The sequence below is a fragment of the Perognathus longimembris genome, chromosome 20, assembly GCF_023159225.1.
Source record: "Perognathus longimembris pacificus isolate PPM17 chromosome 20, ASM2315922v1, whole genome shotgun sequence".
NCBI lineage: Eukaryota > Metazoa > Chordata > Mammalia > Rodentia > Heteromyidae > Perognathus > Perognathus longimembris.
This window is the reverse complement of record NC_063180.1, coordinates 17,509,330-17,523,453: the sequence shown is the minus strand read 5'-3', so window position 1 is coordinate 17,523,453 and position 14,124 is coordinate 17,509,330. Positions and strand designations below refer to the sequence as shown.

At 51.5% G+C, this 14,124-nt stretch overlaps 1 protein-coding gene across 1 annotated transcript; it reads right to left on the bottom strand.

Moving 5' to 3' along the window:
* Nucleotides 1-2,153: 2,153 nt before the first annotated feature.
* Nucleotides 2,154-11,239, bottom strand: LOC125338933 (spore wall protein 2-like). Its single transcript, XM_048329968.1, has 5 exons — nt 9,052-11,239; nt 5,350-5,450; nt 3,525-3,597; nt 2,673-2,751; nt 2,154-2,464 (listed from the first exon to the last, which is right to left on the bottom strand). The coding sequence occupies exon 1, from the start codon at nt 11,237-11,239 to the stop codon at nt 9,317-9,319; it is 1,923 nt and encodes a 640-aa protein (XP_048185925.1). The 3' UTR covers nt 2,154-2,464; nt 2,673-2,751; nt 3,525-3,597; nt 5,350-5,450; nt 9,052-9,316.
* Nucleotides 11,240-14,124: the final 2,885 nt, after the last annotated feature.

Genomic DNA, 14,124 nt, shown 5'->3' with positions numbered 1-14,124 from the left:
TTGGTTTTTTTTGTTTTGTTTGTTTTATTTTGGCCAGTCCTGGGGCTTGGACTCAGGGCCTGAGCACTGTCCTTGAGCTACTTTTGCTCAAGGCTAGCACTCTGCCACTTGAGCCACAGCGCCACTTCTGGCCATTTTCTGTATATGTGGTGCTGAGGAATCGAACCCAGGGCCTCATGTATACGAGGCAAGCACTCTTGCCACTAGGCCATATCCCCAGCCCTGTGTGTTGGTTTTGTAACCAGCTAATCCAGAAAGAAATGGCCACTGAAGCAGAAGTCCTTCTGGATTTCTAATTGCTGACCATAATTTCACAAGTTTTGAAAAGGGGGCATCACTTCCTCCAAAATGAAGATTCTCTAGGCCTATTTCAGACAATTTGGCAATCCTCTTTAGCTAGGAACTAAATGTTGAGATAAACAGCTAAGATTATCATAGAAAAACAAACAACAAACCCCTCTATATGTCAAAACAAATGTTTAAGAATCTCTAGCCGGGTGCTGGTGGCTCATGCCTGTAATCCTAGCTACTCAGGAGGCTGAGATCTAAGGATCAGAGTTCAAAGCCAGCCTGGGCAGGAAAGTCAATGAGAGTCTTACCTCCAATTAATCACCAGAAAATTAGAAATGTGGCTCTAAGTGGTAGAGCACTAGTCTTGAGCAAAAGAGCTCAGGAACTGTGCACAGGCACCAAGTTCAAGCCCCATGACTGGGGGATATATATAGATATAGATATATAGTGTTTCAGAGAGTTTCATTATATTTTTATGTCACTTTCCCTTCCCACTTCCCACCCTTGTCTTTCACCATCCCCTTTCCTTTATTGTCTGACCAAGACAAGTTTAGCTTTTAAAAGCTCATGTCTCATTATCATCATCACTATTACTATTGTGAGCTAAGATCTAGAACGCTACATACCCTATAAAGCATGCAAAACCAAGATTCTTTCGGGGGGGGGGGGTGTTGCCTGTTATGGGGCTTGAACTCAGGGCCTGGGTACTGCCCTTGAGCTTTTGTGCTCAAGGCTAGTACTCTACTATTTGAACCACAGCTCCACTTCCAGCTTCTTTAGGTAGTTAATTAGGGATAAGAGTCTCACTGACTCTCCTGCCTGTTAGGGTTCAGCTTTGGCCTTGAGGGGGGAAGGGCAAAGGAAAGCTATCCCTAGACACTGCCCTCCCCCCAGCCCTGGGGCAGTGCAGAAGCCATACTTCTCTGGGCTGGAACCAGAAGAGCTGGCTCTGCAACCAGTCCCCCAACCTCTTGCCAGCCTATGTGCTCCCCACTTTCGCGGGCTTTGCCCATGGGGTGGTGCTATGCAAGTGACATTAGCTCATGAGGGGGTCTTAAGACAAGCTCGCCATCCTATCGCCAGCTCCTGGTCTATCACCCCTTTTCTCGTCACCATTACTATATTAGCTGTTAGCCACTCCCTTATTAAATCAGATCTTGCTCTTGAAGTGATCTCCGAGACTCTGCGTACGCCTGGCTTCCTTCGTGGGTAAGGAGGGAGGAAAAGGGATCTTGTTCGGCCACATGCACCTGAGGTCTTTCCTAGCGCCCCCCCCCCTCCACCCTGGCGTTGCCTGCGGGTCAGTCAGGTGACCAGGGGAGAGGGTGAGAAAGGGAGTGCAGATACTAAAGCCTGACATCTCTGTGCCAAGGGGAGGCGACCCTAGCCCGGCACCTGCCTAGGCTGCCCCTGAACTATGATCCTCAGTTCTCAGCCTACTGCGCAGCTAGGATGACAGGCATAAGCCACTAGCACTCAGTACCTGACAGCTTTGATGTTGAGAGAGACCAGGCATTCAGGGACCTAGATGACTCCTTTGTCTTGAATACTTGAAGTTCCTTCCCTGTGACCCAAGGGCAGGAATCTACTGGTCTTGCTGCCATCAGCTCAGTCCTAAGTCCCCAAGGAACTGTACTCTAAGTACAAGTACTAAGTCCTGGATCCATGTGTGGCTTCCTTTGGTCTCCCTGTACCTTCCACCCGTGGTATCTACTTCTTCAATACTGGATCTGGGGATGTGACTGACATGGAGACAAAAAAGCATTTGCCAGATAGTAAAGAAAGGCTTTCATATTTTAATGACCTGTGCAGGTGGGATGGCACATTCCAAGTGAACCCGAGGGAGGGCTCCTTGCTGGTCCTGGATCTGAATAGGTAGTAAGCATTCAAGCAAAACAGAGAGGCCTGTGTAGAGGGCAGGCAATGTTTCCGAGAAAGGTCTATTAGGAGAGGCCTGAGGGTACATGGGTGTTGGAGCAGGTAAGAGATAGGGGCCAGTGACTGTTTGCCCAAGGATGCTCAGGGTCATCTTTTGTCCTGAAGAGTTGCTTGGAGCTCTGTCTGGAATTTGTCTCAGAAGACATGCAGAAGACTCTGAGAGAGTAGTGTCGGGTGGTGTCCAGCAGAAGAGGGTGGAGAGGATCACCAGGCCCACAAAACAGCTGGCTGACACCTGCAGGCACCAGGCAGCAGGGATGGGTGCACAGTCCGGGGGGGGCCCCTGCACACTCTGTGGTGTAGCTTCTGGACTTCCACACATAGTGATGAAGAACAGGGCCCAAGTGCCATTGAGTGGGAGCTCATCATGGAAGATGAGCAGGTGGTCACTGTATGGGTTCAGGATTTGGGGGGAAATCAACCCGCCTTTGTGCCTGGCTCACCTTATGTTCACCATCTTGCAGAAGAACTCAGGGAAGAAGATGCCATCTCAGCATGAGGAGTTCTCCAGACACAGCCCCCCTGGGAAAGCAAGGACAGCCACCTGTGCTACCACCCTTCTTAGCATGTGCCATTCCCACTCCCTCCTCTGCTCACACTGGGAGGGCACTACTAGGTGCCACCTCTGCTTTGTCTCCCACTCTCTTCCCTTTCTTCCCTCTCTACTAGGCATCCAGCCTAGGGCCTTACACACTATAGGCAAGTGCTCTACCACTAAGCACATGCCCCACCCCTAGGTCTCTGTCTTCTCTTATCTACTGCTTCATGCCTCTGTCCAACAGGTAAAGCTCGAACACTTAAAACACAAAATCCCAGGTCTTCTCTCTTGCTACCTCCCCGATTCCTGATTCAATCAACACAGGCTGAGCACTGACTAGGGGCAGTTGGTTATTTGGTTCATTCAACCACTGCCTTCTTTCTTTTCTGTCAGCCATAGGGCTTGAACTATGGGCCTGGGCACTGTCCCTGAGCTCTTCAGCTCAAGGATAGCACTCTATCACCTGAGCCACAGCACCACTTCAGTTTCCTGGTGGTTCACTGGAGATAAGAGTCTCATGGACTTTTCTGACTGGGCTGGCTTTGAACTGTAATGCTCAGATCTCAGCCTCCTGAGTAGCTAAAATTACAGGCATGAGCCACCGGCACCCCAGATCACTGCCTTCATTTACTCATGGAAATCATTTTCTTCCCAGCAATGAGCAAGAAGCAGTTACTGGGCTCTTCTGTGCTAACTTGTTCCTCCATCCTTTTATCCATTCACTGACACCTCTGTTTAGCTGCCAATCAATGCCTACCATGAGTTACTTTATGCAAGTGTTCACTTATTCATTCAGAAAAGACTGTGTTGAGTTTACTCAGGATCTGGTCCTGTAAAGAACAAAAGAGACAAGAAAACTCAAGAGTTGTCAGGGTTAGGATGCAGGAGGAATGGAGAGGGTCATGGAAGGGATGAGAGGCTCTGAGAGGATTCAGGAAAGCAGAGGCAAGAAGAAGCCACTTTTGTGTCCTGAATATGTTGGAAAAGCCATTAGGAGATAAACAGTTATCTGAACTATGGCTTGAAGTAGAAAAGGAGGGCCTTCTATTCCAAACAGCGGGTTCTGTTGTGACAAGCTCAGGTCCTCTTTGACAAGCACCAAAGTAGCCAGCATGGATGGGAGATCTAGAAGCCTCCCAGAAGTATGAAGCATGGGAAAGCCTGATGGAGAGGTGCATGTCCAGGGGACTTGCACAAATCCACGAATGGTGACACATAACTATAGTCCCAGGATTCTGGAGGCTGAGCAGGAGGGTTAAGAGTTCCAGGCCAGGGGCTGGGAATGCGGCTTAGTGGTAGAGTGCTTGCCTAGCATGCATGAAGCCCTGGGTTCGATTCCTCAGCACCATATAAACAGAAAAAGCCAGAAGTGGCGCTGTGGCTCAAGTGGCAGAGTGCTAGCCTTGAGCAAAAAGAAGCCAGGGACAGTGCTCAGGCCCTGAGTCCAAGCCCCAGGACTGGCAAAAAAACCCAAAAAACAACAAAGAGTTCCAGGCCAGTCTGGGCTAGAGACTTGGTTTCAAAACTATTAGAGCAGGGGCTTGCACATTCCCTCCATGCCCAAGCTCTCATGGGACATGATGTGGAATGTCATGGCTTTTCAGCCTTTGAATTCCGATGAGGTTGTCGGTCCTGTGTAGAACCATTTAATCTCTGCCTGGGCAGAGCATGTGATGGGGCTTGTAGCAAGGATAGGGCCAGCATAGCAGGGAAAATGTGGGTGTGGCTTGTGTGGGAAGGAAGGCAGAATGTGGGAGAGCCTATGGGGTTTACTTGTCCTGGGGCTGTTGTAGCAGATGGGCAGATTGCCTCCCCACAGCTGTGCTTGAAGTGTGAGCCCACCAAGAGTTGATGTCAGGGCTGGGAATGTGGCTTGGTGGTAGAGTGCTTGCCTAGCAGGCATAAAGACCTGGGTTCAATTCCTCAGCGCCATATAAACAGAAAAAAGCCAGAAGTGGTAGAATGCTAGCTTTGAGCAAAAGAAGCTCAGGGACAGTGCTCAAGCCCTGAGTTCGAGCCCCAGGACTGGCAAAGCAGTCATTCAGCATGTAGATGCCAAAAGCAAAGGTGAGCATGGGATCAGCTGGACCCTTTAGACCTACAACCCCTCCCAACCTCTATGCCCTACCCTAGCTACCAGCCCCACCTGTACCTGTCCTTTAAAATGTACACCTCAGGCCTGTCTTAGAACTAAGAGCCAAACCCAATTTTTTTTGGAGTAACACAAAGTGGTGGGTAAGGGGAGCCCTAAGTTAATAAAGCCACTTTTAAATACCACAGTAGGAATCTCTACCTGAAAATAAAGCCTTACAGCCAGGCATTGGTGGCTCACACCTGTAATCCTAGCTACCTAGGAGGCTGTGATCTGAAGGTCATGGCTGGATGCCAGCCCAGACAAGAACCTCTTTAAGACTCTTAGCTCTAATTAAACACCAGTAGCTCAAGTGGTAGTGCGCCAGCCTTGGGCAAAGAAGTTGAGGGGCAGCACCCAGGCACTGAGTTCAAGCCACAGGACTGGCACAACAACAACAAAAATCTAATAATAGGGCAAGTGATAATTTTTAAAGCCTTCTATAACTCACCGTGTCCCTAGCACCAAGACCCTTACCTATGCCAACTTCTTCAATCTTCATATCATCACAAAGAAGTGGGAAGTAGGTACCAGTATCCTCATTCAGCTCCACTGTGAAGATTAGAAAAGTATGGTCACGGGCTGGGGATATAGCCTAGTGGCAAGAGTGCCTGCCTCGGATACACGAGGCCCTAGGTTCAATTCCCCAGCACCACATATACAGAAAACGGCCAGAAGCGGCGCTGTGGCTCAAGTGGCAGAGTGCTAGCCTTGAGCGGGAAGAAGCCAGGGACAGTGCTCAGGCCCTGAGTCCAAGGCCCAGGACTGGCCAAAAAAAAAAAAAAAAAAAAAAAAAAAAAAAAGAAAAGTATGGTCAGTGTCCAAGGCCACACAGCTAGGGGTGATAGAGCAATAGAGCATGACTGTCTATCTGTTATTCCCCCCACCCCCATCTACACTATAAAAGGAAGTGGCTGAAGGTGTAAGGCCATGGAGACACCAAAATGCTCACTTATTGACACTGTGGCTTGGCTGGTTGTATGTATGAAAATAGAACAATAAAATCTATTGAAGGGGCTGGGGATATGGCCTAGTGGCAAGAGTGTTTGCCTCGTATACATGAGGCCCTGGGTTCGATTCCCCAGCACCACATATACAGAAAACGGCCAGAAGTGGCACTGTGGCTCAAGTGGCAGAGTGCTAGCCTTGAGCAAAAAGAAGCCAGGGACAGTGCTCAGGCCCTGAGTCCAAGCCCCAGGACTGGCCAAAAAAAAAAAAAAAAAAAAAAAAAAAAAATCTATTGAAATTTTTTTTTTGCCAGTCCTGTGCCTTCAACTCAGGGCCTGAGCACTGTTCCTGGCTTCCTTTTTTGCTCAAGGCTAGCACTCTGCCACTTGAACCACAGCACCATTTTCTATATATGTGGTGCTGAGGAATCGAACCTAGGGCTTCATTTATATGAGGCAAGCACTCTTACCACTAGGCCATATTCCCATCCCCCTATTGAAATTTATTTTAGGAAGTGGGGAGGGGGGCTGGGAATATGGCCTAGTGGCAAGAGTGCTTGCCTTGTATACATGAAGCCCGGGGTTCGATTCCCCAGCACCATATATACACAAAACAGCCAGAAGTGGTGCTATGGCTCAAGTGGCAGAGTAGTAGCCTTGAGCAAAAAGAAGCTAGGACAGTGCTCAGGCCCTGAGGCAAGCTCCAGGGATGGTGCCAAAAAAAAAAAAAAAAAAAAAAGAAGTGGGGAAGGAAGCCAGGCACTGGTGGCTCAAGCCTGTAATCTTAGCTACTCAGAAGGTCCAGATCTAAGGATCATGGTTCAAAGCCAGCCTTGGTGTGACTCTTGTCTCCAATTAACCAGCAAAAAAATCTGAAAGTGAAGTTGTCACTCAGAGTTCTAGTCTTGAGCAAAAAAACCAAACCAAAACAAAACAAAACCTCAGCTGGAAACATGGACTAGTTGTAGAGTGCTTGCCTTGCATACATGAAGCCCTGGGTTCAATTCCTCAGCACCACATATATAGACAAAGGCAGAAGTGACACTTTGACTCAAGTGGTAGAGTGCTAACCTTGAGCAAAAGAAGCCAGGGACAGTGTTCAGGCCCTGAGTTCAAGCCCCAGAACTAGCAAAAACAACAAAAAAACCTCAGGGACAGTACTTAGGCTCTGAGTTCAAGCCCAAGGGCCAAAACACTCAAAAGAAAGGGAAGGGGAAAGGAAAGGGGAAAGGAAAGAAAAGGAAAGGAAAGAAGGAAGGAAGAGAGAAAAGAAAAGGGAAGGAGTGCCAGGAACATGGCTCAAGTGGCAGACAGCCTATCTAACAAGTCTAAGATCCAGAATCTAAACCCTAGGGCTTCCAAAAGAAGGGAAGAGGAAAGGGAGAGTAATAGAGAGGTTGACTGAGGTATATTGTATCCATTTGTGGAAATGTCACAATGAACTCCCCTCTTTGCAAAAGTAATTATACTAATTAAAACAAATAAACTATATATCTGACGGACTTAACAGACATCTGTAGACTATTCCACCCAACAGCCACTGAACATATATTCTTCTTACCAATCCATGGAAATTTCTCCAAAATATATTTCAAGACATAAATCAACTTTTAAACAAGAAATTTATTAGAAGAGTGCTTGCCTCGTATACATGAAGCCCTGGGTTCGATTCCCCAGCACCACATATACAGAAAATGGCCAGAAGTGGCGCTGTGACTCAAGTGGCAGAGTGCTAGCCTTGAGCAAAAAGAAGCCAGGGACAGTGCTCAGGTCCTGAGTCCAAGGCCCAGGACTGGCCAAAAAAAAAAAGAATCATGGCTCAAAGCCAACCTGGGCAAGAAAGGCCATGAGACTCTATCTCCAATTAACCACCAGAAGACTGGAAGTGAAGCTGTGATTCAAAATGGTAAAGTGCTACTCTTGAGCAAAAGAGCTCAGAGACAATGTCCAGGCCCTGAATTCAAGTCTCATGACTGACCAAAATAAATACATAAATAAATGATACAAAAGTCAATTTAACACTGAGCAAAGAATCAGGATATTTCTCAAAGAAAAGAGATACATGGCCTATATACATTAAACAATGTTCCAAGGGACATGGACATCAAAACCACAGTATTGTTTCACACACACTAGCACAAATAATAACTAGTGTTGGCAAGGATGTAGAGAAACTTAGACCCTCACATATTGCTAATGGGAATGGAAACATGACAAAACTGCTTTGGAAAACTGGAACTTCCTTAAAGTGGGTTAGCATATGACCTAGCAATCCCATACCTATCTATATTCCAAAGACAACTGAAAATACACCATGGCACAAAAGCTTGTACATAAAGCCCCATAGTAGCATTCTTCACAATAGTGGAACAGGGGAAATAAGCCAAATGTCCATCAAATAATGAGCAGATAAAGATACATCCATGCAGGAGAATGAAATGCAGCCACAAAAAGGACACACTGGGGGCTGGGAATATGGCCTAGTGGTAGCGTGCTTGTCTCATATGCACTAAGCTCTGGGTTCAATTCCTCAGTACTACATTTTTAGAAAAAGCCGGAAGTGGCACTATGGCTCAAGTGGTAGAGTGCTAGCCTTGTGCAAAAAGAAGCCAGGGACAGTGCTCAGGCCCTGAGTTCAAGCCCCAGGAATGGCCAAAAAAAGAAAAAGAGAAAAAAAAAAAAGAAAGCAGCTCACTTGGGCACTGGGACCTGGACATAAATAATTTTCAATCCTGTAGGCCCTATCACCTTGATACTAGCTCTATCAAAATGTTAGGGATGGGGGCTGGGGATATGGCCTAGTGGCAAGAGTGCTTGCCTCCTATACATGAGGCCCTGGGTTCAATTCACCAGCACCACATATACAGAAAACGGCCAGAAGTGGCGCTGTGGCTCAAGTGGCAGAGTGCTAGCCTTGAGCAAAAAGAAGCCAGGGGACAGTGCTCAGGCCTTGAGTCCAAGCCCCAGGACTGGCCAAAAAATAAAATAAAATAAAAGTTAGGGATGGGGAAACAGGCTGGGTCGACCCCCCCCCCCCCCCCCACGTACTGCACCCACTCACCTTTCCCTCACAGGAGCAGTTGACTTTCAGGTAGTAAGGGAAACCCAGGTGTTTTTGTAAGAGTGGTGGGCCAGATGTCCTGACCCGAGCTGTGTAGTGGCGCAGCCCCTCCCCTAGCCCCTTTTCTCCTGCCCTGTCCCCTCACCTGGTGCAGGTCCATGGGCGAAGTTCTGGCTCACAGAATAGAAAGTAGCATTTTCAACAGCGACCACAGAACCCGCAGGCCTTGTACCTCTCTGTCTCTCACCTCTCGGTCACACAGGGCTGGCAGGGAAACGGCTGGGCAGCGCGCAATGTAGCCTGGATAACGCCAGGTTCTATAGCGGCCCGTGAGGCATCTCTCCAGGGCTGTCCAGGCAGCTCTGAGGGACTCCACAGGCTCCGGCGCCTCGCCCGCCCCTGCCGGGGCCTCAGGTCCTGCCCCTGGCCTTCACCTTCCTCTTACTCTTGGCCCCGCACCTGCCTGTGTCCACGCCAGCGTTCCTACTCCGGGCCCTGGCCCTGCTCTTGCTCCGCGACCCCAGCGGCCGCTTCCCCGCGGTCCCCGCCCGGCTCTTGCTCCGGGCCCCGGCCCTGCTGACGCTCCGCCGCCGGCCGGCCGGCTCTTTTCGCCCACCCTTGTTCCTGACTGCGCTCGCTCTCGATTTGGGGTCAATGCTCTTCGGCCGGTCTCGGTTACAGTTTCGTCCTTTAAGCAATCCCTTCTTGTTATCCGTGGATCTATTCCTGCCCGAGACCGCATCCCTGTTCTTGCCTCTGCTCTCGCTTCTTTCCCTGCATCCCCGCTTTCCTTCAAAGCTCCCCTTTCTCCTGTCCGCGGCCCTGCTCAAGGACCGGTTGTTCTTCAGCCTGGTCGCACACCTCTCGGCGCCCTCTACCCGGGCCTTCACGCGGCGCCCATTCCTCTGTTTCTGACTCGGGGAGTGCGCGCTCCGCTTGCGGTCCATGCCGTGCCCCGGCCCCTCCCCGGGCTCCACCTCCCAGCCTTTCCCGGGATCCCGGAGAGGCAGCTCCGCCTGCGCGGCCTCCTCGCCCCGCCCCTCCTCTCCCGCCACCTCCTCCCCGCTGGAAGGGTTCCTGCTCAGCTTCCGCGTGCCCCCCGACCTCTCCCCGCCCTGGCCTCGGTCCTCGCCCCGCCCATTCTCCTTAGGGACCCACTCTTCGGGCTGGGGTCTGTCCTCCGCTCGGGACCCCTCCAGGTCTCGGTACCTCTCCTCCCCACACGGGGTTCTGTCTGCTCCACCGAATCTCTCTTCGCCCCAGGGCCCGTCGCTGCCCCGGGACGGCTCTTCACCCCGCGACCTCTCCCGATATCGACGTCTCTTTTCGCCCCAGAACCTCTCCCCGACTCGGGACCTCCTCCCACTTCGCGATCTCTCTTCCACACAGGACCCTTCTCTGCTTCTGTATTTCTCTTCGCCCCGGGATCCCTCCCGGCTTCGATACTTCACTTCACCCCGCGATCCCTCCCGGCTTCGGTATCGGTATCGTTCTCCACCCCGGGATCCCTCCGGGTCTCGGTATAGCACTTCACCCCGGGATCCCTCTCGGCTTCGGAACAGCTCTTCACCCCGGGACCCCTCTCGGCTTCGGAACAGCTCTTCACCCCGGGACCCCTCTCGGCTTCGGAACAGCTCTTCACCCCGGGACCCCTCTCGGCTTCGGAATAGCTCTTCACCCTGGGATCCCTCCTGGCCTCGATACTTCACTTCACCCCGGGACCCCTCCCGGCTTCGGTACGGCACTTCACCCCGGGACCCCTCGCGGCTTCGGAATAGCTCTTCACCCTGGGATCCCTCCCGGCTTCGGTATCGCACTTCACCCCGGGATCCCTCCTGGCTTCGGTACCGCTCTTCACCTCGGGATGCCTCCCGGCTTGGGTTTGGCTCTTCGCCCCAGGATCTCTCCTCTCCCCGGAGTCGGTCCGCACTCTGGGATCCCTCCCGTCTTCGGTAGATGTCTTTACTCCATCCCTCCCGGGCTCGACACCGCTGCTCGACACCAGAGAGTCCCTCGCGGGCCCGGCACCGCTCAGCACCGCCGCAGAACCCCTCCTGGACTCGGTACGCCCCTTCGTCCCAACCTCCAAACGCCTGCGGGTCCTGGAATTTTTGCTCGGTTTTGAATACCTCCTCCCCAGGGACGTTCCCCTGGGCGGCGGACCTCTCTCCGTCCCGCGCCCTTTCCTTGTTCCACGCCCAGCCCGTCTTCACGATCCTCACATTCCCCACCAGCCGCGTCACCTTCTCCCCCCACCTGTTCTCACGGCCCGCCTCCAGGCCGTGGAGTCGGGTCCGCTCGACGCCCCAGCGCGGGAGGCCGCCTCCGCTCATCGTCCCGCCGGGCCCCGGCCACGCCCCCCGCCGCCCCGCCCTCTCGCCGCTCTCCTCGGCCTCCCCTCGCCCCTCCTCTCGCGGGTCCCACAAAATCTACTGCCCTTCCCGTCTTTTTCCCTCCCCGCCCCTTCCCAACCCCTTCCCACCCCCCCGTACCCCCCCCTGAGATGGCACTGCCCTCTCCTCCCCACCCCGTAGTACCAGTCACTTGGTTTGAACCGGCCAACCGTTGCTTGGCAGCACTCCTCCCGGCTCTCCTGCCCGTTCTCAAAATGGCCGCCCGCAACCCGCTTCCGTCTTCCGGAGGCGGCCCCGCGTGGCGCGCCTGTCTCCATGGTAACGCGCCGGTCTCCGTGGTAACGCGCATCCTCTTCCCCTGCCCCCCCACCACACCGGAAGGTGCCAAAGGCCTGGGGGCGGGGCTCAAGCGCCCAGGAACGGGCGTGCCCCAAGCCAGAAAGTTTGTGCTCAGAAAACCATCAAAGAAGAATGATAGCCAGGCGCACCCGCCCATGGCTCCAACCTGTCATCCCAGCCACTCAATAGGCTGAGATCTGAGGATCACGGTTCGAAGCCAACCCGGGGCAGGAAAATCCCTGAGGCTCTTATCTCCGAGAAACTACCCAGAAAAAGCCCGAAGTGGCCCTGTGGCTCAAGTGGTAGCGCGCTAGTCTGGAGCAAAAGAAGCTCAGCGAAAGCTTAGCCACAGCGTCCAGGTCCTGAGTTGAAACCCACAACCCACAAAGGGCAATGGTGAAAGGGGTGACATCTATGAAGATTCATTGCATTCATAAACTGCTTTGTTGAATGACAATTCCAACTACTTAAAGATAATGATAATAATAATAATAAAGACCATCAAGAAGTTCCTTTTAGCCAGGTTAATCCTTGCTACTCCGGAGGCTGAGATCTGAAGATCGAGATTCAAGGCCATCTGGGTCGGGAAAGTCTGTGAGCTTCAAACCACTGTTCTTAGATCTCAGCATCCTAAGCCACCAGTACGTGGTACATTGGCTTAAGCCTTTGGTCCACATCTATTTGAGATCAGGACAGAAAATATGAAAACCAGTTGGAGTGTAAAACCTCACAAAAACCCATCTCAACCAATGGGTGGGCATGGTAGTACACACCTGTAATCCCAACTGTCGTGACAGCTGGGTGCAGTGATGTGCACGATATCCCCAGTGACCCGGAGAAGCACAAGTAGGAGGAGCTGAGCCCAAGTCAGGCTAGGCATAAATCAAGATCCTGCCGTGGTAGAGCACCAACAACATAAAGTGACAAGAAGTGAGAAGAAGGGCTGGAAATATGGCCTAGTGGTAAAGTGCTCACCTTATATACATGAAGTCCTGGGTTCGATTCCTCAGCACCACATATATAGAAAAAGCTGGAAGTGGTGCTGTGGCTCAAGTGGTAGAGTGATAGCCTTGAGCAAAAAGAAGCCAGGGACAGTGCTCAGGCTCTGTCTGAGTGTAAGCCCCAGGTAAGCCCCCAAGACTGGCGAAACAAAACAAAACAAAAAGTGGTGAGAAGAAAACTTAGGCAGGTTTTATTGAGGTTCAGATACTGTTTAAAAGCCTCCCACAAGTTTCTAGGTGCTCAAGTCCCTGAGGTAGTGAGGTCTGCCTCTCATTCCAAAAACCAGCTAACTTGAGGCATGGGGCGGTAAAGTCCCCTGGGCAAAGTCATCCATGGCTTGGGAATAACAGAGTTAGGTCATACCCAGGGGTTTGACTCCAGAGTCTGTCATTGTTACCATATATCTCCATGTGCATAGGATAAAAATAAATGACACACATGAGCCTGGAGGCGGACTGGAGAAATTAATTAGCAAACGCTGAGTATAGGAGAAAGACTCCTTGCCCGCTGCTTACTCCTTTACACCAATGATGATGATGATGATGATTGTCAGTCATGGATTACAGGGGTGAGCCATGAGCACCTGGCTCTTTTTTTCCTCACTCTTTTTCCATTTGTTTTTGTTTGTTTATACGGTACTGGAGCTTGAACTCAGGACCTTCAACTCTTACTTGGCTTTTCCACTCAAGGTTAGTGCTCTACCATTTGAGCCATACCTCCACTTCCAGCTTCTTGCTGGTTAGTGGGAGGTAAGAGCCTCATGGTCTTTCCTGCCTGAACTGGCTTCAGATCTCAGCCTCCTGAGTTGCTAGGATTACAGGTGGGAGTCACTGGTACCTGGCTAGGATTGCCATTTTATTTTTAGTGGTTGAGGATGGAACCCAAGGCCTTGTGCATGCTAGGCAAGTGCTCTACCCTGAACTCCACTCCCAGCCTGGATGGTCCCCATGTCACAGAAACAGAGGTAGAGTGGTGGCCTTTGGGTGCAAGCAGGACAGAGTGCATATGAGAAGTGAGCCTAGGCAGGCTGGCTTCAGAGTCTAGGGCACAATAGGCAATTAACTAGTATCCAGTAAACACGGCCAGCTGCTACAATGGAGCACCCTCCTTGCCATTGGGCTCTGGGCTGAGGTCCTGTGTGTGGCCTCAGAAGATGCTACCACCCAGCTATGCCCACCTCAGGGCTCTCTGCCTGGGCCCTGCTCCCTGAAGACACAGGGACTCAGTCTTCTCTTGGCCACTCCTCAGGTCTTAGCTTAATTCTCTCTTCCTCCAGGAAGCCCTCCATAACCTCCCCTGCATCCTTTGCCCTATACCTCCCCCACATTATCCCTGATCAATCTACTTGCGCTTTTTCTTTCTTCCTGCCAGGCCCAGGGACATCCCACCCATTGGAGGATTGAGGTTGTTTGTGAATAGATCTGTCTGTATCTAGTCTGTGATCACCAGGCCAGCCACACCCAGAACCATCTCCCTCAGCACTGTGTCCCTAGCACAAGGCCAGCACAAAGGAAAGCTCTTTA

Bases quoted from the DNA above. Each gene is read 5' to 3' on its own strand.
- LOC125338933 (XM_048329968.1), bottom strand. From the start codon at position 11,239: ATGAGCGGAGGCGGCCTCCCGCGCTGGGGCGTCGAGCGGACCCGACTC.